The sequence below is a fragment of the Empidonax traillii genome, unplaced genomic scaffold (assembly GCF_003031625.1).
Source record: "Empidonax traillii isolate 1590-97213 ecotype Southwest subspecies unplaced genomic scaffold, ASM303162v1 scaffold5:size3517227, whole genome shotgun sequence".
NCBI lineage: Eukaryota > Metazoa > Chordata > Aves > Passeriformes > Tyrannidae > Empidonax > Empidonax traillii.
In genome coordinates this window covers 766,802-794,542 of record NW_020955198.1, presented here as the reverse complement: position 1 = coordinate 794,542, position 27,741 = coordinate 766,802, and the positions used below count along the sequence as shown (strand labels likewise).

Here is a 27,741-nt window from a genome sequence, read left to right as displayed (position 1 = left end):
TAAAGATGAACCCACCAACTCGTCGCTGCACAGGCAGAGCCCCACTGCTGCGAGCAGGTCGGGGCAGGAGGTCACACTGTTTCTCACGCTGCCTGCAGGGCTGTGCTGCCACAGAGGCTGGGACGAGAGATTGGGGTGGAGGGAGCAAACCCCAGGAGGAGCAAGGGCTGAGCAGGGCAAAAGAGAGGGTGAGAGCTACCCCGGCTCAGCCTTTCTATCAGAGCCGGTCACTGCTTGTGGTGCCCCCCCACTTCATGGGCTGCCATGGGGCGATGAGGAGCAGCGGGAGAGCGGAGGGGGCGGAGGGAGCAGAAATTAAGCCGGGGGAGCTCATCCCGGGCGCACAGCGAGCGCAGTGGAGAAGGGGGCGGCGGACACGGGGGGCAGGTGGCGACGCTGCCGCCCTCTTGGCTCCGGGACGCCGAGGAGCACGGTGGGGGGGCTCGGGGAGGTGCACCCCCGGCACCCGGTGTTCAGCCGCGCTTCGGCGGCGGCTCGCCGGCCGGGTGCCGCCGGGACAGCCGGGGCCGGTGGCGGGACGGTCGTGTCTCGGCGCTGGCCGCCGTGGGTCGCGGCAGGGAGGCGGTTAACGGCCAGGGAGCCGCCGAGGCAGGAGGAGTCCGCAGGCGGGCGAGCAGGAGGGGGCCGCCGGGCGAGCTGCCCGCAGGCTGCCCGCCCCCGCCGAGCCGCGCCGCGCTCTGCCCCGGGGCGCACGGGCCGGCGGAGCACGGCGGGGCCAGGCGGCGAGCGCGGCGACAGCGGCGGCGGCGGCGGGGGGCAGGCTTCGTGCCCCGCCCGCCTCGGCACGGCTCGGCACGGCTCGGCATCGCACGGCGCGGCGCGGCACGAACGGCTCGGCATCGCACGACGCGGCACGGCTCGGTTCCGCTCGTCACGGCTCGGCTCCGGCAGCTCCTGAGCCATTCAAACAAGTGGCTCCGGCAGCACTTTGGGGCCGGGGCTGGGGAGCGGGCGCAGCGTGGCTCCCTGCCCCGGAGGCGCCGGGCCCTTCACACTGCCTCTTTTCTCTGACGCTCGCTCTTTATTTGACGATGAAATAATGTTGACATGTCTTGAATTATTAAGTATTCCCTGGATTTTATTAGCACATGATGCCTAAATGCTGCCTGTATCTGCTGGGGTCTTAACCAGAGAGGAGCGAAAGAGAGAGGCAGAGAGACAGAGCGAGGGAGAGGAGAGAGAGGGGTTTTTGACAGCTGTATTTGTGCTGATAAGCGAAGGCACAAGGAGACGATCGACTAGTGAGACAAGAGGGAAGCGGCGGCTCGGAGCTGCTGAGAGGGGCTGCGCTTCCCTCCCGAGACGGCTCGGCCCTACCGGTGCCGTGCTGGGGCTTGGGGGGGACCCGAACCCCCTCCCAGCGCCTGGCCGGGTTCTCGGCCAGTGCCTGTGTTGGGGGGCAGCTCGCTGGCTGGGCACACCAGCTGTGCGGGGCAGATGCCGATTGAGATCGTGTGTAAAATCAAATTTGCCGAGGAGGATGAGAAGCAGAAGGAGAAAGAAGAAGGGGACAAGGAGAGCTTGATCGAGGAGCCTGCCCGGCCCCATTCCCGGGACCTGGCCACCTTTGCCAGCACCAGCACACTGCACGGCTTGGGACACATCTGCCGGTCAGGACGGCTGGGCGTGCGCCAGACCCTCTGGGCGTTTGCCTTTCTGGCATCGCTCGCCTTCTTCCTCTACCAGGCAGCCAAGTCAGCGCTGCTTTACTTGGAGCACCCCCATGTCATGGCCCTGGACGAGGAGGCCATCCGTGAGATGGTCTTCCCCGCCATCACCATCTGCAACATCAACCGCTACCGCCACTCGGCACTCACCGACGCTGATATCTTCCACTTGGCCAACATGACTGGGCTGCCCCCCAAGGACCGGGACGGCCACAAGGCCACGGACCTGCTCTACCCTGACCCCGACATGGCTGACATTGTCAACCGCACTGGCCACCAGCTTGACGACATGCTCAAGAGCTGCAACTTCAGCGGCGAGAACTGCTCATCCCGTGATTTCACTGTGGTGAGTGCACACCTGGGTCAGCTTCCCCGGGGGCCCCTGCTGGCACGGGGGGCACCTACCCCTCTGGTCTCACCGGAGCAGGGCTCCCTGGCTCACTCCGGTTGCTGAAGTTTGCGTCTCTCTCTGTTTGAGTTTCCCTCCAAGTTTCACATGGAGAGAGGGAGAGGATCTCTGTGGGAGCTCTCGGCAGAGCTCTGTGCCGCAGGACTGGGCTGTCGACAGGTCTGTGCCGGAGGGGCTCACAGTCAGGAGCTGCGGTGGGGGGACAGCACAGCTGAGCTGTCCCCAGGGGTGGTGTGCAGCGGGCAGAGGGAAAGCTGTGGCATAGAATTCTGCTCCAGCCTGTGCTACCCCTGGGTTGAAGTGCCCTGACGCTGGGAGCTTTGCACAGTGAGAGTGACTGGGGCGGCGGGGGGCCAGGCAGAGACCCCTTTGCACACAGGGGAACCTTCCTGCATTTGGAGGGTTAGCACTGGGATGTGTGTGGATGTGGAGGTTGCCAGCATTGCACACGCACGTGTGCACACACGCACATGCCGAGCGGCTCTGCTCTGGAGGCACGGCTACAGCTGGGCGAGCGGGGGCTGCCCGGGGCTGCCCACTCGCTGCCCAGGGCTGGCAGCAGGGCCTCCTCCGAGCAGCGCCCAGGCTGCCAGGCAGCGAACCCCAGGCCGACCGCCGCCAGTGTGCAGCTCTCGCTAATACTGAGCCTGGAATCACAAATCCCCGTGTGGTTTGGGAAAATAAATGTGCTGAACGGGCGGAATACCTGATGGGACCTTTTCAGACCGTAATGACTCTGGAAATGAGCCGCCTCTCTCCTACGGCTGCCAGGGGCTACTACTCGGTTGGCTTCTGCGTTCCCAGAAGCAGTGCTGCCAGCCGGACTCTGCTTCTTGACGGGGAGTGGGATGCAGTGCCACGGGCTGTGCGGGATACTGGGGGAGAATGGATGCTCTGTGGGTCTGGAAATGGCTGATGCAGCATGTTCCGTTTCACTTTGTGCCCATCGGTACAACGCCTGCTCAATGCGCAGAGTGATGCTGTCCCTAGGAAAGAGACATTTGGGGGGGCTGCCCTGTGCGGGGGGGTGTCATGGGGCACTGCAGCGGAGTGGGAAGGAGCGAGGGGGGGGGGGCAGCCCCACTCCTCCTGAGGATTTGCTGGGCTCTGTGCCTGCTCTATGGCAGCTGCTCGAATTTGCCAGGGAGAAGCGTGGTTCAGCAGGGTTTGGAACAGGAAGCTCTGGTGTTGGACAGTCCTATAGGTGTCTTGGCCATGCTGGCTCCAGCCCTTGGGTACTCCTGGAGGATCCTGAAAGCTTTAGTGTGTCAAGGAGGCAAACAAGACCAGCCTCATGCCAGGCAGTGGCACAGCATGGCAATGGATTTTACCATGTGCTGAACCACTCTGTGAGACTGGCAGGGCAGAGCTCAGGTGGATTGGGCTGTGTACGAGCTTCGCACAGCATGGACACAGTGTGTGGCATGCACTGTGCTGTGTGGCAGTAGAGGGTGACAGTCAGTGGGACCCGGTTTCTTGGCAGGAGGCTGTGCAGGACTAGCTGGCCTGTCTACTTCACCTGCTTACGGGTATGCCCTAAGGATACCCAGGCAGCCAGGCTCTGGTGTGCCAGCACCCTGCACAGGAGCAGGTTTCAGGTGAGAGAATGACCCATGGGTTCGTGGCCCAAAATAGGAGGGTATAGGGCTCTTAAAGCCTCCATTCCCTGTCCACAACTCAGCTCTCCAGCATGGCCTTTGAGGCATCGGGGCTGTCAGCAGAAAGAGGCATCCCTGTCACCTCTCACTTGCTCAGAGCAAAGCAGTAAACCCGGGGCAGGGGAGGTTGCAGAGCATGGGTGTGGGTAGGGATGGGTGAAGATGTGACTTTTCTCCGCCATGTAACATGTCCCAGAGCCTTACCAGGCAGCAGTGGGACCTGTCGAGGCATCACACTATTTGCAGCTGGAGCCTCCTACTTCCATTCCCCGAGCCAAATCGGTCCTTTGTGCCTCCTGGGAATGACTGAAACACAGCGCGGGCTGCTTGGCAAGCAGGGTGAGTCCCAGCTGTGATGTGTGGGCTTGGGCACTCCCGTGCCTCCCAGCTGTGGCCCCAGTACAGGGGCACCCAGGCTACTCTGCACCCAGCTGTCATGCTGGTGGGGAGGTCCATGCTTTGTTGGTCCTGTTTCTGGATGCCCATGTGAGCCTGCATGTTCAGAAAGCTCTTGTACCACTGCTGCTGTGGGTGGGTGCACGAGTCACAGTGTGTCCCAGCAGCAGTGGAGAGCTCTCAAACTGCAGCACATCCCAGTGGGGCAAATGGCCTGGGGTCGCAGGGCACCAAGCCCACAGCAATCAGCCTCTGCAGCTGAGTTTGTCCCCCCAGCAATCCCGGAGAAGGGAAGGAGTTTTCCCTGCAGCTGTGCTTGCAGAAGTGCTGGAGTTTTTCCTTCCCTCTGGGTATGAGGTGAGCTTCATCCAGAGGCTGGAAGTTTTACAGGACGAGAGTGGCCAAGCCACTGAGGCTGCTGCCAACTGTCTGCCTGTCCAGGAGCAGGAGCAGTGCCGAGGCTGGAGCGTGTCCCCTCATGCTGCCGCTTGCAGCCTCTGCTCGTACAATAAATAACTCGTGCGGATCCTTTAAGTAAGAGCCGTGAGTGGTAAATGATCTTCCCCTATTCAACGTCACAAATCCACATTCTTTATGGGATAGCAAATTAAGAAACTATCGGGGAAAAAAAAAAAATCCCCAGCGTAAGCATCTTCCATGTAATAAAGACCGGCTGGGCTGTAAATCTCCCCAGCGGCAGGGACAGCCCTGAGCCGCAGCGAGGCTCCCTGCAGCCCCGCTGACAAATGTGCCCTCTGCGTCGGCTGCTGGAGGGCCGTGCTGGAGCCCTGGCAAAGCCTCTTCTGACCTCTTGGAGCTGCACCATGCTCCACAGCCCCCCAGTCCCCTCTGTGCCCGCCGGCACGCTGCCCGATGGGTGCCTCGGCGAGGGCGACGGGCGCAGAGCCCTCCTGGCTGGGCGAGTGCGGCTGCGGTGCTGAGGGTGCGAAGAGTGTGGTGCGGCTGTAGGAAATCAATGGCGCTCTTTATGCACCACTATGTGGGAGATTGGGAAGCGTCCCCGTGGGGCTGGAACTGAGCTGCAGCGAGTGGCTCACACCCACCCTCGCCCCTCATGCCCGACAGCCCTTTAAAACACGAGGCCAATTCAGGCCATGTCAGGGAGTACTGTGGAAAGGGGGAGCCCTGCCGGTGGTGCTATGGGGAGGGGAGGGGACAGACAGCTGGGGGACAGGAATTTGGGCGCTGTGTGAGAAGGTGCATGGAGGGCCCCCCCTCAGCTGGCAGCAGCATCCTGCCTGTTCGCCAGCAGTGGCTGTGGCGGGAGGCTCCACTCGTGGCCAGGCAGGAGCCCAGTGCTTTTCTCAAAACCTCATTCACTGTCAGAAGCCTTTTGTTTGTGATGTGTGGCTGCCGAAGCCAGTTGTGCCAGGGCTGGAGGCTGGGGGAGAGCAGGGAGGTTGCTGAGAGCTGGCAGTACCTCTCAGAGCTGGCACATGCCCCAGCTCTCCAGACAAGGCCTCCTGCCTGCCTGGGATGTGGGCACTGTGAGGGGTCTCCCCAGCACCCCAAGCAGACCCCAGAGGGGAAAACCCCTGTGCTGAGATGGGGAACATCCTCAGCTGCACCCTATATACACCCAAAAGATCCTGGTTTGGGGGGGGGGGGGGCAGTGGGTAGTAGGCTGTTGTCTTTGCCTCCTCCCATCAAGGTTCTCCTGCTGTTCCTGACACAGGGTCCCTCTCTGACCTTTCCACTAGAAACATACTTAATAAATGTCACATTTTCAGTCTATTTTTACGCTCGGTAAAGGAGCTGAACTGCTTGTTCTTCACCTGCCCTGCTCTGCCTGGTGCCTGCTCAACCCCCAACATTCAACCACCCCATTTCCACCCTCCTCCTGTACAGGGCTGAGACAGCTCCAGCACATGGGGGGCTTGCTGGGGACTCCTCAGATGCTCTGGCCCCCCAGGGCTCCAGGTACTGCAGGACTTGCCCTGGCTGGGGCACAGGGTGGCTCTAGGTCCAGGCAGTGCCGTCCTGATCCAAGCACAGCATCATCCCCATGGGTGGGTGGCATAGCTGTGGCTGTGGGGAGTGTCCTGCCATGCATGGCAGGGACTGGCTGGGCTGGAACTGGTGCTGTCAGTGCCTAGTAGAACCTGGAGTATCCCTCACTGATCCCGTGCCTGTGAGCTGCTTGGCTGAGTCACCTGTGCCCGTTTGGGTCAATACACTTTACTCACTGCATCCACCTCCTGCAGTTCCAACCCAGTGCCTGAGCCACCTACCCAGGACCCCATAGCCCATCCAGAGCCCCCCATCCTCACAACCTGGCCACCATGCTTGTGCATTTCCAGGCCTGTGTCCTGGGTGGTGCAGACACGTTGCAGGTTGGCTATGCTCCTGTCCCGAGCAGCGGCGGCAGCAGCTCCAGTGCTGTTACACATGAGCCGCCCGGGCACGGCTCGAGGCGCTGTTTGTGCCAGAAAACGGGGGACTTTAATGCAATTCGTTGCCATTTAATTTTACACAATTCCTGCTGCTTAATCCGCTGAGAAATGCTAATTTATACAATTCACGTCTAAAAATAAATGTCAGTCCAGCAGCTCCCAGCAGCGGGTAGCTGCTCCCACCAGTCTCTGCTGAAGCCTTGTGCAGGGACCCCAGCCCAGAGCCCACCTTGCTCCCTGCCAGCCAGACTGCTACTCCTCACCCCACAGTGCCCAGGCTGCAGCAGCATGTGTGTGGATGTAGGGATAATGGGTACTTTGGATACTGTGGTAGGACAGTGACAAGCTGGCTGCGCCTAAGGGTGTCACTGCAAAGCCCCTCATCACAGTGGGACACAGGGACAAGGGGATTGCGGACGTCTTGGCAATCTGACTGTCTTCCAGATGGTTGGGAAGATGTTATTGGCATAGGGACTGTGAGATGTCTTTGTGACTGCCATTCCCTCATGGATTCCCCCATGAAAGCTGGGCTCAGCCCCATTGCAGCTGTACCCTGGGCTGTGGCTGGGGGTGCATGGAGCAAGAGGGGTGCCCTGATGCCAAGGGCTGGTATGGGACCTCCTGAGCTGCACGTGATGAGTCCAGCAGTAGGTTGGGGCATCCTCTGTCAAGCTGGCAGGTATTAATTGATCATAAAGTGCCATTAATGAATGTGGGAGGGAAGGGAAGCGTGCACCCCTCCTGCCTGGGGAGTAGGGATGCATCATTAGATCCCTGAGGAGGCTGCTCTGCAGGGGACAGGGAGGGGGTCAGATCATGCGGAGAAGGGGATGCATGGCTGGGAAGAAGAGCCTATGCTCAGCTCCCAGCCCCATGGCTCTTGCCCTCGAGCATCTCCACACCCTGCTGCCCTCCTCCCCAACCCCACTGACTCAACTATCTTTCCCTCATCGCCTCCCCTCTTCCACCCTTTTGCTGAGCAGACCCCAATGCCACCTCCACCCAAGTGGGGTGGCACCAGCACCAGCAGTGACACTGGGGAGCGGGTGCCAAGGCAGCGGGGTGTGCATGAAGGGCCATGGCAGTGGGTGCCAGCTCCCTGCAGGAGGGGGATGAGGCGGGGGCACAGGGGGGTGCGGAGGCGACACGGCGGGGGAGCAGAGATGCTGGAGGAGCCAGCGGCTTTCCCACCGTCTCCCTGATTGAGATCGGATCACCGTGAGCATAAAAAAGCTCTCTTCATAATTATATTTAATGAATTGACTTTAAAAGCTCTTATGCTCTTATCTGGGTAATTTAATATCGCACACTTAATAAGCCTGTCTCCGATACGGGGGGAGCCAGCGGCCAGGACGCCCGCGCCTAGTATGGCTCCCTGGGGGTGTGGGACGTGCCATGAGGCTGGTCCCACATGCTAGGCTGAGCAGATGGGGGCACTGGTATCCTCTGAGACCAGGGCATCTACTGAGTGACTGTGGAGCAGTGTCCCTCCGGCACTGCTGGCTGCAGAGTGGGCTGGGCACCTCTGGTGTCTGCGGGAGGGATGGGCACGAGACATTCATGGGGACTTGGCCCCAGAAGCCCGTGTTTGCTGGTTCCTGAGGCCGCAGGGCTGTGAGTTCATGGGGTGATGGGGACACAGGGCTGTGGGGCTGACAGGGTGCAGGGTGGCTGACTGGGGGCAGAGGGGTTTGTGGGGTGCAGCATGGCCATCTGAGCATGGGGCAGGGCTGCCTGGGGTGCAGGTGTCCTGTGCCAGTGGTATAGTTTGATGTTGTGTGGCCTCGTGGCTGGAAGGGTATTGCTGTGATCCTGTACTTTGTGCCAGTGTCAGCCGTGGTGGGGTCCCATGAACAGCACTGAGGGCAGCCACGGGGCAGAGTGCACCTCAGATTCTAGTGCCACGATGCTGTAGGATCCCTGTGTCCCTCTGGCTCCAGCCAATTGGGGTAGTCAGCTGGGATGGCACAGAGGTAAATGAGGGCTTGTCACCATGGTCTCTGCAGCTCTACCTCCCCCGCCAGCTCCTGCAGTTCCAGCGTGGTGTGGGCTGCCTCCCTGCAGGCAGGCATTGCTGCAGCCCCGGCAGGAATCCCTGGCCCCTCTGTGACCCATCACTGCATGCAGGATGCAGGCGGGAGCCTGTGGCAAGCCGGAGGGAAGGCTCTGCCATATGGAGCCAAGAGCCCTGGGGACTCTTGGCTGTGGAGCCTGTGTGTGGGCTGGGGCTGGGACCTGTGTCCTGTGTCTGGGAGCAGCCCCTGGAATCCCCCACACCAGGCACTCACTGGGCCTGGATTGGAAAGCCGCTGACTGGGCTCATGTTCCCTGCACGTCAGAGACAGAGCTGCTGTGAGCTGGCCTGTCCCCCGAACCTGGCACTGTGTCCCCAATCACCCAGTGCCCTCAGGTCCCTGATTTTCAAGTGATGGAGGACAGAGCAGCACTTCCCAGCATCCATGTCAGTGCTTCCCCAGGACCAGTGGCAGAGACAGGATGACAAGGGCAGGGTGAGTGATGCTGGCCCTTGGCCAGCCATGGCCAAGTGCTGGGGTGCCTGGCAGTGCCGGCTGCCATGCCAGCACTTGGTGCCAAGGCTGGGCAGGATGGAAGGAGGCACGTGCCAAGCTGGTAGGGTGGGGGGACAAGGATACAGCTGCCACCTGGCCCTGCAGGGGTGTTGGGGACAGCCCCATGTGGAGTTGGGACCTCAGATCCTCACTGGGGCAGCCGTGCCGGATCTCCCTCCACGAGGGAGAGGCTGGAGAAGGAGGTTTACGGAGCTGCACTAAGTGACGCAAATGGTTTGAAGCCCATAAAGAGAGACGGTTTTATGTAAGACGACTATATAAAGCTCTGCTGTTCTGCCATTGATGAGATATAGGCCTTTATTTATAGAAGGCAATGTTTGTGGTGCGAGTGCTGAAAGCCAGCCAGGGACCCGCAGATAGGGCATCGAGTCATTTGACATGCAGCTGCCGTCGACACTGTTCACACATTAAAGAAAAAAATTAACAAGTTTGCAGCCAGTCAGGTGGAAAAAACAATAATTGTCGAAAAACGTATTTCCCCCTTTTTCCAATAACAAATAACTGGAACGCTGCTGGGGAGGCTTGAGCTTGCTCTGGGAAAGGATGGGCTGAGGCTCCAGCCAGGCTGGGGGATGGAGCGGGCAGAGGGAGGCAGACAGGGTTGGATGAGAGCCCAGACAGGAGATGCTGCCATGGGGTGGATGCCCCTGCTAGGCATTTATGTATCGCCGCTGGAATAACAGGGCCTGCAGACAGGGATGAAGGCACTGGCAGCTCAGCGTGGCCATGTGTGTGCTGGGGGCTGGGAAGAGGGGCAAACACCAGGAGGCGAAGGTGCTCAACACATGAGTGGCTATGGACCAAGCCCAGCTAGATTTTCCTGCCTGGCCCAGCATTGCCTCTCCCTGCCTGCACACACAGGGATGCTCTGAGGTTATTTCTTAGCCAGATGTGGCCGGGTTTTTACTGGAGAGCAAGCAGCCAGTCCCCGTGGTCAGAGCGCCCTGCCAAATTCAGTTTCATGCACGAAAGGAGGAAAAACTTCCCATGATTAATTGTGCAATAGGGGAAAACATGCATCTCTAACCTCTCCTTGATGGTCACTGGCCTTTTCTCCCAGGCACTGGCCCAACATGCAGCCAGAGAGGAAGAAGCAAACTTGGTCCCCAGGGCATGCTCCCTGCATAGGCTGCACAGTGAGGGTGCAAGGGCAGGAGGGTGCCAACACCTCTGCCATGTCCTGACTCTGCCAGAACCACAAAGAGGGGGAAACCCTTGCCAGCCATTGCTTCCGAGCAGGGAGTAGTTAGGCTTATGGTTGAGCAGCTTCCCTGCAGTTCCCCGCATGCTTCTGTGGGTGGCTGTCCCCTGCTCATGCGGCCAAACCTTCCCCCGTGTCCTAGTGGGCTGTGCCACCAGCCATCACAGGCAGGGCTCTGCCAATCCCATATCCACCACCCCACCACTGTGCCAGCAGCCAGTGGGAGGTGAGGGTGGCACATGGCATTGTGCTGCGAGGCTTGAGGGTGGGGGCTGGACCTTCATCCCGACCTGCTGACACTCAAGGCTCCTGCATGTGCTTACCTTCTCCCCAGGAGACCTCACTGGCTGCACACCTGCTACTCTCCTACCACCCTCAGCAGAGACCCTCCAAGTCATTGGGCCCCTCACTGGACTCTCAAACACAGGCCTGAGCAGCACTTGAGCACTGGCTGAGCTTGGCTGTGCTCAACAGGTTTTCTTCCAGCAGAACAAAAGGTTTCCTCCTGATTGCAGTGTGGGGAAGGTGAGTACAAGAGGAGCAGTAGAGGCAGGAAAGACAGAGGCTTGAAGGACCTGTGGGCGCTGTGTCCCAGTGGCATGGGTGTTGGGGAATCCTCTCTGTGTTGGAGAGCTGAGCCAGGCTGACCCTTGCCCACTGTGGCTGGGCAGACAGGGAGTAGGAGCTGGGGCACCCACTGATCACTGCCAGTCACCAGCCCTGGGATGTGCAGGGCAGGAAGGGAAAGGAGGCACAACCTTGTCTGAGCAGAGTCCCTGATTAATCACTAACAGCCAGCCCTCCAGCCAGCAGCTCATTAGCAGTTTAATTCCCGGTGCCTGGCGTGCAGGAGGGTCGTGCGGCTCTGATTGAGCTGGACACGCTGGCCTGGGCAGCTGCAATCAGGCAGCAGCTCCCCCTCCCCAGTCACAGGCACAGTCAGTGGCCCTGTCCCCCACGCCCGGGGTGGGCTGAGCAGCCAGCGCTGCAGGTACCATGGGCGATGCAGGTGCACAAATGCTGCAGATTCTGTGGATGCTGTAGTCGGGCACATCAGTGACAGCGGCTGCAGAGGGCTGGTGGGCAGCCCCAGGGGCAGGAGATGTGCCGATGTCCTCCCCTGTATCCGGCCGTACTCCGGCTGTGCCTGGAGCGTGGCGGTCCCTTCAGTGTCACGGGGCTGAGAGCAGCTGTCAGCAGTGTGAGTGGCCGTGGCGAGGCGCTGCGCTCGGCTGCACAGGGATATCTCACCACTCAGTTATCCCCGGGGTCAGTGGCACCCGCACATCCCCGCCCCATCCCTCCACCACCTCCACCTGCGCCCACAAGACAGAAAAGAGAGGGCTGTGGTGGCACCCAGGTGTTCCTGCCTGTGCCCTGTTGTTCCTGCCACCACCACAGGCTCTTTTCTGCCCTGGTTCTTCTTCCTCCCAGGCCAGGGCTCAGCCTGGGGAACCCCTGCAGAGATTAGATGAGGGACTTCACCTGGGCCATGGGAGCAGGAGAGGGACAGGAGGGAGCTGAGTGTCCCAGCAGAGAGGCAGTGGCTGTGGATGGTGCCCATGGGCATCTGGGCATGAAGAGGTGGGCACCGCTGTGACTCTCAGCTGCCAGCGGGTGTTTGCAGCTCAGCCACATCCTTTTGCCCTCCAAACCCTGCTGTGCCCTTCACTCCCAAGCTGCCATCTCTGCAATTTCTTTACCACCCAAGGAGGGAGGGAGGGACCGCAGCAGAGAGAAGCATCTCCATCTGTCTTCAACGGTCCAGTGGCTGAAGCAGGGCAGGGCTTGGGCCTATGGGTGGTCCCACTGCAGTGGGATGAGAAAGGCTGGGGTGCATGTGGGGGCATACTGGGACTGTGACCCCTGCAGAGTAAGCAGGGTCAGCCCAGCATCTGATGCTGCTGCCCCTGGGAAAGGCATGGAGCAGCCCGCCTTCCCGAGCAGGACGGACTGAGGGCACTATGCAAATCCAGCTGAGATTGATGCAAGTATTAATTATGTCCTGTCAGCTCAGCTCTTGCCCAGCAAGGCAGGGCACTGGGTGCTGTGTCTGCTTGCACAGGAAAGATGGGTTTGCACTGGCAGTGTGTGCCCTATGCCTGTCCCCTTGTCCACAGTCTGCTCCCACAACCCCACTGTACACCGTGGTGTGCCACGCCAGGTCAGCCTGGCTCTCCCAGCCCCATGGCACTGCCTGGCCCGGGGCTGAAGCCATCTCTGAGAAGAGAGGTGAACAGTCTGGGACAGGAGCAGTGTGAGAGCTGTCAAGCAGCCTGGCACGCCTGGTTCTGAGGTCTTGCTAATCAGAGAGTGTCTGCAATTACATGTGCTAATTATGGGCAGAGGTTCACAGCAATTCCTGTCCTGTTGGCATCATGTTGGTCACACTGATGTGCTTTGCTTCTGCACGAGGACAGGAGTGGACAAGCAGGACCATTCAGCTGACTCTCCCTACCCAGGAGCAAGGTATCACAGTGTATCACAGCCAGACCTCCTATGTAGCCCCTTCCCATCTCATTCCATGCCATCTCATCCCTATCCCATCCCCATCCCATTCCACCCTATTCCACCCCATTCCACCCCAAGCCATTCCTATTCCCATACCATTGCCATCTCATCCTGTTATATCCTACCTTCATTGCTATCCCATTCTATCCCATCCTATCCTGCACAGTACAGCATGTGTGGTGCCATCCTTGGAGCCCTGCGTGTGCAGCCATGACAGCTTCTCTGTCCCCAAGCACCTGGTTGACTCCACATCTCGGTGGAGCTGCTTTTCAGAGGGAGTTTTTCAGGCTCTGACCCCCCTGTACTGCTGCTGCTCTGACATCCTGTTTCCTTATCGCCTGACATGACCTTAATTAATTCCCTGTGCTGATAATGCTCTGGGTTTCTCCTCCAGAAGCTGTATCTTACATCGTGTCCTGCCTTACCAGCTCAGGGACTGCTGCAGAGACTGCACAGGCAGCCCGGAACAATAGGGAGAGAGGACTGTGTGGTGCAGGCAGGGCAGGGCAGAGATAGTGGGGTCACTGGGATGACATGGAGAGGATGGGGCAGTGCTGGAGCAGCAAGGTTGGTGCTGCATTGAGGATTTCAGGGGTGATGCTGACCAGGTAGAAATGACTGCCATGGTGCAGAGGTGGGGGTGCAGGAGAGGGGCTGGGCTGACGCCCAGGGCAGAGCAACAAAGGCAGTGGTGACCATGGTGGCAGTATCCATTCCACGCAGGCAGAGGTGCTGTGCAGCAGCGTGGAGGGGTCCTGGCTCTCCTCACTCTGCTACAGGCAGGGCACAGGGGCTGCTCACTCAGGGGCTGGGTGCGGGGGGTGCCCAAGGGGCTGAGCTGTCAGGGCCCCACCACCCCCAGGGTCTGCCTGCCTGCCCAGCTGCCCCTCTGCCGCCAGCTTGGTGGATAGAAATGCCAGCAATGATGGCTCGTAACCACTTTATCTCCTGTGCTTGGCAAATATTGGCAAAGGGGAGATGTTTCAATAGTGAGGTTTGTCAATGGGAATCTCGGTGTGTGATCCCCTCGGCTCCACGCTGTGCAGCAGCCCAGCTACCTCTGAAGCAGCTGCTCACCAGGGTTGAGTCTGACCTGGGCACAGCCTGGGGCCCACGGGGCTGCTCCCAGCACCTTCTGCCCATGGAGTGGTTCCCAGCAAGGCACTGCTCTGAGCCTCACTGTATTGCAGTTCATATCTCATCCTCTGGCAGAGGCAGCTTGGGCCCTGGAGCAGGGTCCCTGCTCAGGGCTCCTGTCAACCTGTAGGTAGCTTTGGTCTGGCAGCAGGGCAATGTTATGAGCCCTGCAAAAAGCAAAGGTTGCAAAATGCTCTCAGCCAGTCTCCTCCCAGCTTGCAGCCACACAACCCTCTTCCCCATGGCTCCTAATCCCCACAGATGCTACTCCCCATAACTTTAGTCCTTCCTGTCTCAGGTACTCAGCTCCGACCCCCAGGGCCAAATCCCAGGCAGCAGGTAGGATGGAGGACCAGCTGTTCCTGCATGGGCAGGGTGCAGTTTGTCCCCTCTGCTCATGCTGCTTGCAGACACAGTGGGATTTGCATTTTCCTGAAGCTGGGCATGTGGCAGAGACCACAGGCATTATGGAAAGTGTGTACAGATACACCTGCTCACAGCATGTGATGTATGGAGCGCGGTGGGCAACACGCGGCCCTGGGAACGCCGTGCTGGCTTCAAGCAGGGACGGGGGGAGGTGGTCTGGACAGAGGAGATGGGAGGTCCCAGAGCCGTTCCCCTGTGTGTGGGAGGCAAAGGAGTGTTGGGAGGGGAAAGCAGTCCTCCAGCTGCAGGGGCAGGTTGCCTCATCTCATCCCTTTCAGGACATGTCCCTGCTCCCACAGAAAACCCTGGGAGCTGGGAGGAGCTGGAGGTGACAACTGAGGAACTCCTGCAGCTGCCAAGGACCAGCACAAGGGCAGTGTGGCCTAAGAATCCAGGAGGGCCAGACACCTTGAGAGTCCTAAACCCCCTAGTCCATCACCTCCTGCATAGCGAGCAGAGGAAGGGAATATATGGGTAGAAGGATACGGACTGCAGGGTTGGCCCTGCCCACCAATGCCTGTGCCTCTTTCCCTGCCTGGCAGCCCCAGGGAGGGGGCCCTTGTCAGTGCCGGGAGTCTGGGACTCTCTTGATCAGCCCCTCTGCCCGGGAGCTCGCAGGCTGGGGAAAGCCAGCCCCTATCATGTTTGTTCCATTGATTTAGCGCCGCGGAGAGGGTTTAATCAGCCTTTAGCCTGCACGCTCCAGCATTAAGAACAAATCCATTAGCCACGAGATAACCACAAAGGGTTGCGCTGAGGCTGGATGAGGTCCCAGCGCCTTCAAGATGCAAATTGGCAATCAAAGATCAAAGCCGCGCAGCTCCCTAATCTCTGCTAAAAGGGCTCAGCTATTAACAAGCCCTTTCCCACTGGGCTGTGATCACCCCACTTCACTAGGGCTCCCGATGTGCTGTCGGGTTACATCACCATCCTAACTGGCCCCCTGGCCCCCAGGCTCCCTGAGCTGGCCCTGGGGAGGTGGGTGCAGGCAGGGCTCAGACTGTTTGTTTGCATGTTGTTTCCTTCAGTTCTGACACGCTGGAGTCAAATTCGTGTTGTCGGAGAGTGCAGAGCCCCCAGCAATGTCGGAGGTCAGCAACTGGAGGGGAGGAGAAGAAGAAGAGGTGGATGCTCTGGATGGAGCAGAGTGGTAGGAGAGCTGTGCAGGGCTTATGTGGTGATTTTGGGGATGGGGGGAATGTTGGTAGGAGGCTACCCCTCCTGCTACTCAGGGATTTAGCCTGGCTCAATCCCTGCCTGGCTGCTCCAGGTGGCTCAGGACAATCCCTGCTGGCCCCAGGGAAATCAGTGGTGGGAAGTGTGGTGGGGGCACAGGCAGCAGGGAGTGGGTAAGGGATCAGGGCATAAGAGAATGCCTTGGAGCCAAGTTCCCCTTTTGAGGGTATTTCTGCTCATCCCATGTCACCCTGGGGCAGGGGGTGCACAAGGCTCTGGCTCCCTTAGCCACCCTGCCAGCAGTTGGGGAATGGGGTCTGACCCCCACTCCTTGCTCAGGCCACCCTGCCTGCGTTGGCTTCACACACAGCTACCCAGCAGTCCCATGAGTCCCAGTCACCCCCCACCACACAGAAGAGCCACGAAGCTGCTGTGACAGCAGCTGCACTGCCAGCACAGTCAGCAAATCTGTGGCAGCCCAGAGGTGAGCTCTGCTCAGCATGGTCCGGTTCAGAGACCAATACCCCCCGCATCCTGCTGAAATGGTGAGAGGGTGTGTGAGGCACCCTGCAACAGGTGGGGAGGGGATGCATCAGCCCTGGCATCAGGGAAGCAGAGGGTCATGCTGTCCTTTTGTCTGGGGACCCACTCTGCTGGCAAGCACTCATTGAAGTGCTGCTCATGCCTTTCAGGCATGAGGGCAGGCAGCACAGCCTTGCAAGAGGAGCAGGCAGTGAGGTGCTGGCAGCACCTCAGCCAGGGTGACAATAAATCTTATCAGTGTAAACCCATCCGTAGGCCAGAGGATAACCCCCGTGACAACCCAGCAAATGCAAGGCTTCATCTGCACGGTGTCAGTGCTGTGGATCTACAGATAAATGCCACAGCTGGAGGGACTGTGCCGGCTCCTGGGGGGCAACCCCCCTCCCCTCTTGCCTAACCCTTCCCTGAGGCTGCAGGGTCTGCCAGATCCAGGCCAGTGTGTCTCAGGGACAATGGTCATGGCGTGTCTGGTGGGAGCAGCAGACAGAGCGAGGTTGGTATGGCATCCATCAGGTAGGTTTCACCTGGATAGGTGAAGATGAAGGGAGAGGGACATGCAGGACGAGGTGGCATTTCCCTGCCTGCAGTCCTGGCCCTATTGTGTCCTACACGCACCATCCCATGGAGCCCTGCATCCTTCATCAGCCCATGAGGGCTTGGACGTCGCGCAGGCTGGACCACCGGAGCTCAGTGACTGGGACACGTGTGACTGAGTGTGACACTGGCAGTGTGTCCCCGAGGCTGTGTGACAGCACCAGGAATGAGCCAGCACGCTCTGTGGGTGCAGGGTGTGCGCCCAATCCTGCGTGTATCCCCCGCTCTGGCCGGGCAGCGAGGGATGCGGTGATGCCAGGAGCGGGGGCTGCTGAGCGGGGCGGCAGGCGGCATCCCTGCCCCGGGCCCCGCTCCTCGGCTCAGCTCCCCCATCTCCCGGCAGCCGTGGGAGCAGTAATGAGATGGAGCAGCAGAAGGACGGCGAGATAAGGCTGCCTGCGCTGCCCCAGCAGATTAAACGCTGGGATTAAGCAGGCGGTGCCAGCTCTGCTGCCTTTTTATCTCGCTGCTTCTCCCCTCTTATTCTCCCGCAGTCGATAGTGAACGGTCTCCGAGCTGTCAGCAAAGGAAATTGCTTGTTAACCCTTTGGGGACGGCCGGCTGCGCTCCCTGTACGACTGCGTTCAAAGAGAAGCGGTCCCCGGGGAATGCGCTGCCAGCGGAGCACTGCAAGGATGGGAGGATGAGGGGGATACTTCCCCTCAGCGTCCCACATGCGAAGGGGAGCAAGGCAAGGCCAGGGGCACCCAGTATCCGCTGCCAAAAACCACCAGCGCCCAACCAGCACCATGCAGAGGCAGTGATGTACTGGGGTCCCTGGGGGGTGACAACTGCCAGGGAGCAGAAGCTGTCTAAGCTCCACAAAGGAGCCCCGGAGACACGGCATACCCCACTTTCGGGTATCCTTGATGTTCCCTGCTTCCTCCAGCCTGCAGGATGTGTGGGCTCAGTGCTACATCTGTGTGAAACCACAGGGCTGGGGATCCTTCCCTGGTGCTGGGGAGAAGAGACACAGGCCATCTATGATGCACCGCCTGTGGTGCTGGGTCTCCTCCGGGTGCCAAGGGGAGCCTACTACCCAAATCCATCACTACTGCTCCCTGTGTATGCAAGTGTTTTGTTGGGTTTGCAGCAGCGAGGCTGAGCTGCAGTCCATCCCAGCGCTTATCTGTAGCGTGCTGTGCTGTGTGCCCGAGGGCGGCGTGCCCGGCGCGGGGGTGTCTGAGGGTGGGAAGCCGGCTGGAGAGCGCCGGAGGATGTACAGAGTAATGTCTGGATTGCTACTCAGCACAGTCCAAACCCAAGCTAGGGAGTGTGTTAGCAGTTCGGCAAACTCGTTCTGGCATGTTTGGGGGTGCAGCTTAGGCGTATCTTTCCCATAGGGACCCTGTGCACCTCCTGAAGAAGGAGGAAGAAACATGGGACAGAAACCTCCTGCAGCTCCAGCACCCCACTCACGTACTAAGGGAGACACCGGGGTAGGTAGGCAGCACAATCAGCATCTCAGAGATATTGACTGGCTGCCGACAGGATGGAAGTCCTCAGCTCCTGCCCCCCCATCTCACTGCTCCTGCCCCCCGACACCTTCCTGCGCCCCTTCCCTGCACTGCAACACACCTTTGCCACTGGCACTTCATCTTCTGCAATTCCCTTGGTGTTGGTTCCTTCATCTGCTCAGGCGTCCCTTTCGGTGGGCTCTTTTTAAAATGCAAACAAACCATATCAGAGCACAAGCTGCCAAGAGATCTGCAGGGAGCAGGTTAGTCCCGTCTGGGACAGTGGTCCCAGCCTGGGTTGAGATGCTGCCCCACGGCTGCTGTGAGATGAAGCAGGAGAGCAGTGTGCGAGCCCTGGGCAGCCAGTACTGTGGAGCTGGAGCAGATGCTGTGCCGGGTTGCACAGCCAGGCAGAGCCTGAATTAGGAGAGGAAACCAGAAGCGATTGGCACGTGCAGGCTGGAAGGCTGGAGGCTGCAAGGGGATGGGATTGCTGTTTATAAATACATCAAGGGAGTAAACACAAGGGAGGGAAGAGAGTTATTTAAGCTGAGGGACAATGCTGGCATGAGAACAAATGGTACAAACTGGCCATGAATAAATTTAGGTTTGAAATGAGTGAGATTCTGGGACAAATTCCCCCCAGGAACAGCAGGAGTAGAAAGCACAACTATGCAATGGCACTTGCTCTGCTACTGGGGGCAGCTGTGTGCTGCCATGCTTGTGCAATGGGGTCGAGAGGTGATAACCTGGGGTCCCCAGCCACTCACCTCACAGCCATCCTGGCTCCCTGTGGCTCTGGCAGCACAGATCCCTCTGGCTCCTGGCTTGGCCACTGCAGGGCTCCTGGGTCAATGGTTTGCAGGGAGTGGTCCTTCCCTGGCACACAAGACTGGGCATGCTGTCACAGATGCTGATCCTAAAAGCTGGATGGTGCCAATGTCCCCTGCGTTACTAGTCACTAGTAGGACTGAGGCAGATGTGCTGAGAAGGTGTCTGCCCTTGTGCACAATGCATCCCCCTGCCTTGCATTGCATCTCTATGCTCCTGACCCACCAGGAGCAGCAAACCCTGCTCTAGATCCTGCCTATTCTTGGGGACATGGGCTACATTCTGGCCCTGATGCAGCAGCCTGGTGATGACCTGCTTGCCCTGCCCAGTGTTGGGGCCCATGTGTCTCCCACTGCTCTGCATTGGCCAGCAGCACAGTCTGCAGCCCAGATGAGCAATTGGTATTCCAGCAGCGAGCCTGCTTGGCTTAAGGAGGGCTCTGCCAGCCCCATGCGCCCACGTCTCCACTGCTTGGCTCAGGCCTAGCCCAGGGGACTCAGTTGGCATGGGCTGTCCTGTGGCACACAGAGAGACACAGCTGTAGTGTCAGGGGAGGTCCTGGCCCTTCTGGGATATGCTTGTAGCATCCTCTGGCCCCCTTGCCCCATGCTGCTCTCCTTCTTCCTTTGGAGGCAGGTCAGGGAGCTGTGGCGGATGCTCCAGAGCTTTGTCCTTCACAGGGAGGGAAACAGGGGAAACAAGGAGCCCAGATTAACACTGGCATGTGTTGCTCAGGGTCAAAGTGCCCTGCTCTGCAGGGGTGAGGATGCAAAGCCCAGTGCCCCATAGAGGCAGCAGCTCTAGCCCAAATAAGCAGGGTTGCATCCCACAGGAGCTATCCCAGCAGCTCCATATGGGGCAGGAGGCTGCACTGGGGGGCTGCTAGTGTAGGAGATGGTTGTGCTACTTGCTGGAGCTGGAGTAGAGCCAAACTGGCACCATTCCCAAACCTCTCTCGGGAGCAGGGAAGGGAAATGGTGCGACCGCTTGTGAGAAGGGACGTTTGCAGTGGCAAAAACATCCCACTGGCTCAGAAAATTGCTGCAGAATCGGGCTTGAAATGAGTTGAAATTGCTGAATCCAAGCGGATCTCATATCCCGGGCAGTTGTAATGCTGGCGTCAGCGCTGCGGCTTCCCTCCCGGGGCACCCAGGCGGGGCCTGGCTGTGCTGTGCGGGGGGGAACGGGCTGTTGGGGATGGGGGGGCTGCCACGGAGGGGCCAGTGGCATGGGGAGGGACTCCAGCAGAGCTGGGTTTCAGGGCTGGGATGGCCACAGTGGGGGGCAGAAGCAAAGTAGGGGGTAGTGTACATGGGTGTGCGGTTGCCCCAGTTCTACCAGCATCACCCCAGTTTGGCCCCAGCTCTTGTGCCATGTCCTCTGTCCAGGAACATCCCTGTGCCTCCAGCTGTCTGCACTCACTCAGGAAGCAGCATTTACAGTTTTGGAGGCTGCTTTCCTTTATGCCACAGCTTTGCCCATGCTATTTTGCTCTCTGGGCTGGGTTACCTGGAGATCACTCACAAGGTTACCTCTGGGCTGGCATCCCTACCAAGTCCAGGGTGGGCAGCACTTCAGTGTCTTTCCATTCATGTCCCCATCCCCATTTTGCTCCAGTCATGACTGAAGCAGGGCTCTCAGGGGTGTTCCTATGCTGCAGCGATCGCTCCTGCATTCTGTGTCCATGCCCAGACCTTGCTGGTCAGCTGCATGTCCCAGTGGGGATGTGGAAGCAGGGCTCGATGTCCCAGCAGGTATGTGGGAGCAGAACTGAATGTCCCAAAGGGGATGAAGGAGCAGGGTTGGGTGCCCCAGGCATGCAGGAGCAGGACCCTCCGGCACCACACACACGTCACAGCTCTTTTCCCTCAGATGAAAACGTTTGGCTGGAAGCTTAGTGTGGCCTCTTGTCTCCTTGGAGCAATCAGGATTTGTCACTGCTTGCAATGTTTAACGTCGTCTTCCAGAGGCTAAATACCATGGGGAGCCATGTAAGCTGCGGAAATACCTGCGTGAGCTGGGATCAGCCTGAGGCTGGCACAATGGGCTGGCAGCACTGCGGATGGGGGACTGGGAGCACATGATGCTGGTCCTCGTGCCCCCAGAGCTCACGGGTGGACTGGCGTGAGCCAGGGTCAGGATGCTGGGGGTCAGCACCTTGCTCCCATAGGGTTCCCCACAGCAAAGGGCAGGGAGGCAAGTCTCAGGGGCATGAAGAGGACTTGGGGGGCCCCAGAGCCCTGTGAGGTGGGGAGGAAGATGACAGGGCCCCCACCAATCTGTGACTGGGATCTGCCTGCCAAGGTGCAGGCAGCTATCTCTGTCAAGGTCAGCGTGTCTCACAGGCAGAGAGAAGGAAATAAAGAACCGTGTCAAGAAATTACCTCCCTAATGGGGTCTCCCCTGCACATGAACGTGGCGTGGGGATACCGTTATGCAGTGCCTCAGTGAGGAGACTGGCACGAGGTGTGGATGTGCTGCCACCCTGCCCCTCATGTTGCAAGATTCTTAAGTGCCCAGCAAGCGGAGCAGGGTGTCAAGAGGCCCATGCCCCAGTTGCTGTTCTTGCCTGGACATGTTTGCTACAGCCTGCAAGGTGCTTTTCTGGGTCAGCTGCAGGGAGAAAATCATGTTCCTGGTGCAGGCAGGATCTCCTCTGCCCTTCCTCCTCCTCCTCCTCCTCATGCACTCCCTGTTATCTAATTGGATTTGTCATGCTGGAAAGGCAAAGCCCTTCAGGACTGTGCTGTGCTCTCGCCAGTGTGATTTCACAGCTGGCCTCAGCACCCCAGCAGCCGACAAGTGAGTAACTCAGCTGGATGCCACAGGCACCCCTGCTCTCCCCATGCTCCCCCACCTGCCTAGGGCTGCAGGAGACAGGGGACAAGGCCACAACCACCACAAGGACCTTCTCCTCCAACCCTGTACAACACTGGTCCCTGTCCCTGAGCTGTCTGTCCCCATGTGCCCCAGCCTCTGCATCTCATCCCCATCCCTCACCCTGCTCCAGGGTGATTGCGATGCTGCCTGGAGATGTCTGAATAGACACGAGATGGAAGCATTCAGAGAAATGACATTTTCTTCAGCCTGGGGAGTTCATCCTCCGTTTAAAGAAAACTAATATAGAAGCTGCCCTAGTGTGCTGGGGCTGATGGTATCAGGCTGGCAGCCGCCGGCGCTCACAGCCGTGATAAATCTCAGAAAGGAGCGGGCTGTGAGCCAGCTCTAGCCACCCCACGGAGAGACCGAGCCGTGTCCCAGGGGTGCTGCGGGGACACAGGAGCTGGAGGGCACAGCTCAGGGCTGCTACGATGGGGTGACCCGCGGCGTCCCGAGGATGCAGGGAGCAGGGAGCCCACGGCGGGATTGGTGCCTGCGCTGAACTCGGCGGCGAAGCTACGGCAGGAGCCAGAGAGTTCAGCGGCCCGGTCCGGCTCGAGGTCTGCCCTGGGGATGGGGGCCCTGGCCGTGCGGGCGGACGGGGCAGGGAGGGCGCGGGCCCGGCGGGCGGCGCGGGGCGCTCGGTGCGGGCGGAGCGCGGGGCCCTGCTGCCCTCTGCCGGAGAGCGCCCGCCCGCACCCGCCCGCGCTGCTGTGTGGAGTGCGGGGTGCCAGCAAGGGCCAGAACTGGAACCCTGTGCGTCTTTGGGCTGCGCTTCTCCCTGCAGCGGGGTAGGGAGTGTGATGGAGGGGGGTCCACTGCCCTGCACCACTTGGGTGCTGCCCTCGGTGCCTATCCTGTTCCTGACCTGCCTAGCTTCCTTTGGTACCTGTAACCAAGCTGCCAGATGGGATCCTGCGTTGTTCCCTGACATGGCTAAAGTCACGTCTTGCTCAGGCGTCAAGGCCGGCGGCACAGATGATGCTGGGAGTCACTGCTACGGTGATCTGGAGCCCCCCTTGTTCCAATCCCTCCTGCCCCCAACTACCCTCCTCCTGCCCAGGCACAACTGAGTTAGGGATGCTGCCCTTCAAGAGGTACAGCAGCCCTAACTTGACTTGAAGCTGTGGAGACTGCAAGACCCAGCCCCCTGCACCCGATGTCAGCCCACGCTGGGCAGATGCCAAAAGCGGGTGCCTGGAAGCAGCAGCAGCAGGAGATGAGAGGCTGCGGGAACTGCGGTGCTGAGCTTTGAAGGTACCTGACAGGCTGTCGGGGTGCTGCCAGCCAAGCTGACAAACGGGTGCAGACATCCCCCCGCTACTGCTGCGCTCTGATCACAGCCTTGCCGTCACTTCAAAGCACCTGCCAGGCTCAGGTGGGCTCCCACGCAGCCTCCCACCAAATGGTTTCACTCCTCCTGACCCATGATCCTGCTTCTCACACCCCACAGGGACCAGATGAACTGAGGTCCCCAGCAGCAGGGCCAGCGATACCGGGGTACAGCCTTGGAGCCCAAGGTAGATGTGATCCTGAGCAGCGCTGGCAGGAGGTGATGGCCCCCGAGGCCTGGCGCTGTCCTGCCTCCATGGGGCATGGTCCCCACCCCCAGAGCAGCCACAGTTGTGGGCCCTGGGGGTCCAAGCAGGGTTTCATGGGGGTGGCAGTGCCATACATGGCGAGCGACAATGGGGACGAGCTGATGTGCAGCATCCCGAGGCACAGGATTCACACAGTGTGGCTGAGACAGGTCATCACTATCCAGACACAGGTGCACACCACGCTGGAACACTGCAGGCGGCCAGTTCAACCTGCCTGGGGTAAGGCAACACCCCTGTCCCAGCCTCGCTCGAGGAGGAATTTTCCATTCCCAAATGGAGGTTGGGGAAAGGCGTGTTTGTAGCAGCCCCCTCCTCTCCCTCCCCTCACCCGTCACCGGAGCAGCTCAGGAAGGCGCCTGCCACGTTCGTCTCCAGGAAGGTGCAGAGCAAGAGCCTCCGGGGAGGGAGAGCTCCCTGGAGAGGACCGGGGATCCTGGGTAGCCTCAGGGGCAGCCTGCACCTCTGCATCCCAGAGGAGCCACCCTGCCTGCAGCCATGCCACTGCCCCTTGCCTGCTGCCAGGATGGGGAAGTTCTGACACCGTCTCAGGACAGCAGCGCTGCTCAGCTTGCCGTTGGCATCCTGCGAGCCACCCGGATCCCCGGGCTGCACTACATGTGTACCCGGCCGCAGTCCCGCCTGCGCCGCCTGCTCTGGAGCCTGGCCTTCCTGGCCTCTGCCGGGCTGCTGGCCACCGGCGCTGCTGACCGCCTGCACCACCTGCTCTCGCACCCTGTGCACACCCGGGCACGCCTCACCTGGGCCCCCCAGCTCCGCTTCCCAGCCGTCACCCTCTGCAACCCCAACCGGGCACGCTTCCTGCACCTCACCAAGCCTGACCTCTACTCGGTGGGACAGTGGCTGGGGCTGTCCCGGGAGAACCGCTCGCTGGTGCCCGAGATGCTGGCCGTGCTGGGGGAGGACCAGCGTGCATGGCTGACACGTCTGGCCAACTACTCGCGCTTCCTGCCTCCCCGCCGCTCCGAGCGCACCATGCAGAGCTTCTTTCACCGCCTGGGCCACCAGATCGAGGACATGCTGGTGGAGTGTCGCTTTCAGGGAGAGCGCTGTGGTCCCCAGCACTTTTCCCCTGTGAGTCTCCTCCTGGCAGGAGCAGGACAGCTGGGCTGCCCCATGGGTGCTGGGAATGATGCTTCACCCCTGCTTCAGCAAGGGTAGAGGAGTAGCATTGTGGGGAGTGAGGCTGAGATGAGCCCTTCCAAGAGCCATGAAAGACTGTACCTCCCTTCTAGCACCTCCAAGGAATTGGAAATGGGTTCCAGGACCTGCTTGCAGAACACCTGCCAGATCCTTGCCTGCTCCTTTACCCACCCCCCTCTTTCTCCATCCTCAGGTCTACACACGCTATGGTAAGTGCTACACCTTCAACGGGGACCGTAAGAATCCGCGTGTGACCCGCCAAGGTGGCATGGGCAATGGACTGGAGATCATGCTGGACATTCAGCAGGAAGAGTACCTGCCCATCTGGAGAGAGACCAGTGAGTGGGGCTATGGCTCAGGCAGGGCACAGGTGAAGGGTGCTAGGAGGCAGGGGTTGCTGGGCAAGGAGGGCACCCTGGGTGGGGACTATGGGTCAGACAGGGCACCAGAGGGGTGCAGTTGCTGGGTCAGTGCATGCATGCAGCACTTCTGCCCTTCTCCCACAGACGAGACATCATTTGAAGCTGGCATCCGGGTCCAGATCCACAGCCAGGACGAGCCGCCCTATATCCATCAGCTGGGCTTTGGTGTCTCACCCGGCTTCCAGACCTTCGTGTCCTGCCAGGAGCAGCGGGTAAGGCAGGATGCCCCACAGTCCCCACAGAGGCGCCTGTGGGAGCGCAGTCCAGCACAGCCCTGCAGAGATGCCCTTCTCACCCTGACAGCTCACCTACCTGCCACAGCCATGGGGGAACTGCCGGGCCAGCATGCAGGGGGAGCAGATGCTGCCCGGCTATGACACCTACAGCATCGCTGCCTGCCGCCTCCAGTGTGAGAAGGAGGCTGTGGTGCAGACCTGCCACTGCCGCATGGTCCACATGCCAGGTGAGGGGTGTGCATGATGGTATGGGGAGCACCTCACTGCCCCAACAGTCCTGCCCGGGGCTACCACAACTCCATGCATCCAAAGATCACCCCTGCCCTATCACTCTGCACCCAGCATTCCTCAGTTCCTAAACCCTCTGCACCCAACAACCACTCTGCTGCCCATCCCTCTGGACTCTAGGATCCCCCTGCCCCATCCCTCTCCACCTGGGGACCATCCCATCCTCTCCACACAGTGGGTCAGCCCCTGTCCTACTCTCCTTACACCACAGGTCAGCCTCTTCCCTGTCTCCCTTGTACCTAGGGACCACCCCGCCTCATCCAACCTGCACCCAAGGATCACTCATCCCCATTTCCTCCGTACTCTGCCCCACTACCTTTAGGGGAGTGAGTCAAGGGTGAGGGGCAGAATATGGCCAGACTCCCACCCTCCCAACCAGCTGTTTCTCCACAGGCAATGAGTCCATCTGCTCCCCTAATGTGTACATTGAGTGTGCTGACCATACACTGGGTAGGTGCAGCAGTGGGTGGGCATCTGGGGGCCAGCTGAGTGCCCCCAGGGAGGGAGCTGGGGATTGCAGCCATGCCAATGGGTGCCTGCCCCCAGACGCAGCAGTGGAGGACAGCCAGGAGCGCTGCAGCTGCCCCACGCCATGCAACCTGACACGTTATGGTAAGGAGATCTCCATGGTCCGCATTCCCAACAAGGGCTCGGCACGTTACCTCGCCCGCAAGTACAACAAGAACGAGACCTACATCCGGTGAGCTTCCAGCACCAGGGTGTTCCAGGGGTGGGTAGGGGGTTGGGGACCTGGGGAGCCTCCACCCTCCATCTTGGCAGCATGAAGGGAGTGGGTCCTGGCACACAAGGTCCTTGCAGCATCCTCTGCCCAGGCGTGTTGCCACTAGAAAATCTCTCCAATCCATCTGTGTCCCTCCACCCCTCCTACCAGCATCTCCCCACCCCATTGGCAGATGTCCCCATGTCCTCACCTGGGACATGCTCTGCTCATGTCCCCACTGCACCAGCCTGAATAACTCACGAGGGCCAGGGAACACCTGGGAGATGGAGGACTGGGGTACAGGGGAGGTTTGTGGGCAGTGGGGGTGGGAGGGTCGGTGACCAGCCCTCCTTGCTGAGCGCAATGGTGTCCCCACAGGGAGAACTTTCTGGTGCTGGACATCTTCTTTGAAGCACTCAACTATGAAGCCATTGAGCAGAAGAAAGCCTATGACCTTGCTGGACTTCTCGGTGACTCCCCTCACCTAACTGTGGGGCCCTGAGGCGCAGAGCTCTGGGTCCCAGACCTGGGAGAATGTGGGTCTGGTGGGGGAGGGACCACACAGAGCAGCAGACATCTAGCCACTGACTGATTGAAGGGTGGAATGTTGTGGTTCTCCCCTATCCCATATGTCCTCCACTCTCTCTATCCTGCTGCCCCTGCCCCTGTGACTGTGCTGTCTCCCTCCATCCAGCAGTCCTGGCACTGCCCACAGTGCTGCTGGCCCACCCCAGGCTCACAGTGGGCTACACAGCATCTCCTGGTGACCATCTCCTCCTCCTCCCCCACAGGGGACATCGGGGGGCAGATGGGCCTGTTCATCGGTGCCAGCATCCTCACCATCCTGGAGATCCTGGACTACATCTATGAGGTGTGCTGAGCCTTCAGGGATGTGTCTCAGCAGTGGGAGGGGGGAATGGGCTCCCTGGGGAGGGCATACCATGGGTGGCCACCCTAGGGGGTTATTACAGCCCCCAAATTGGGGAACACCCAGAGGAGGGCAGTGGGAGGAGAACGGGTCACCCAGCATTGCTCAGTGACCTGAGGACAGGGAGGGTGGTGGGCAGAGGTGCTCTTTCCACTGTCCCTGGGTAGGCAGGGAAGCGGGTGACAGTTCCGTGTAGACTGGGGTATCCACACACAGGGTGCTACCCGCGGATGGGTCTGGGTCTGACCCCCCCATCTGCACCCAGGTGATCCGAGACAGGGTGAGCCGAGTTCTGCGCCGCTCCAAGCCGCCCCTGAAGAAGCCCTCGGGCAGCATCGCCACACTGGGACTGGAGGAAACAAAGGATCAGGTACTCCCACAGGGGTGGGCTGTCTGCAGGCTGCAAGGACAGGGCCCCCACCCAGGGAGAAACCCAAGGGACAGTGCGGCTCTGCTTTTAGTGCCCTCAGGC

At 60.1% G+C, this 27,741-nt stretch overlaps 1 protein-coding gene across 1 annotated transcript in view; it reads left to right on the top strand.

Annotated features, from left to right (window-relative positions):
* The first annotated feature begins 850 nt into the window (after positions 1-850).
* The window catches only part of ASIC4 (acid sensing ion channel subunit family member 4), a 29,178-nt gene continuing 2,287 nt past the window's right edge, over positions 851-27,741 (top strand). Inside the window, exons 1-9 of the mRNA XM_027878683.1 lie at positions 851-2,034; positions 24,868-25,012; positions 25,181-25,308; positions 25,400-25,559; positions 26,014-26,070; positions 26,167-26,320; positions 26,720-26,811; positions 27,133-27,212; positions 27,535-27,639. Coding sequence (XP_027734484.1) covers positions 1,459-2,034; positions 24,868-25,012; positions 25,181-25,308; positions 25,400-25,559; positions 26,014-26,070; positions 26,167-26,320; positions 26,720-26,811; positions 27,133-27,212; positions 27,535-27,639 — 1,497 coding nt within the window. The 5' untranslated portion in view covers positions 851-1,458. The remainder of the gene's footprint in view (positions 2,035-24,867; positions 25,013-25,180; positions 25,309-25,399; positions 25,560-26,013; positions 26,071-26,166; positions 26,321-26,719; positions 26,812-27,132; positions 27,213-27,534; positions 27,640-27,741) is intronic.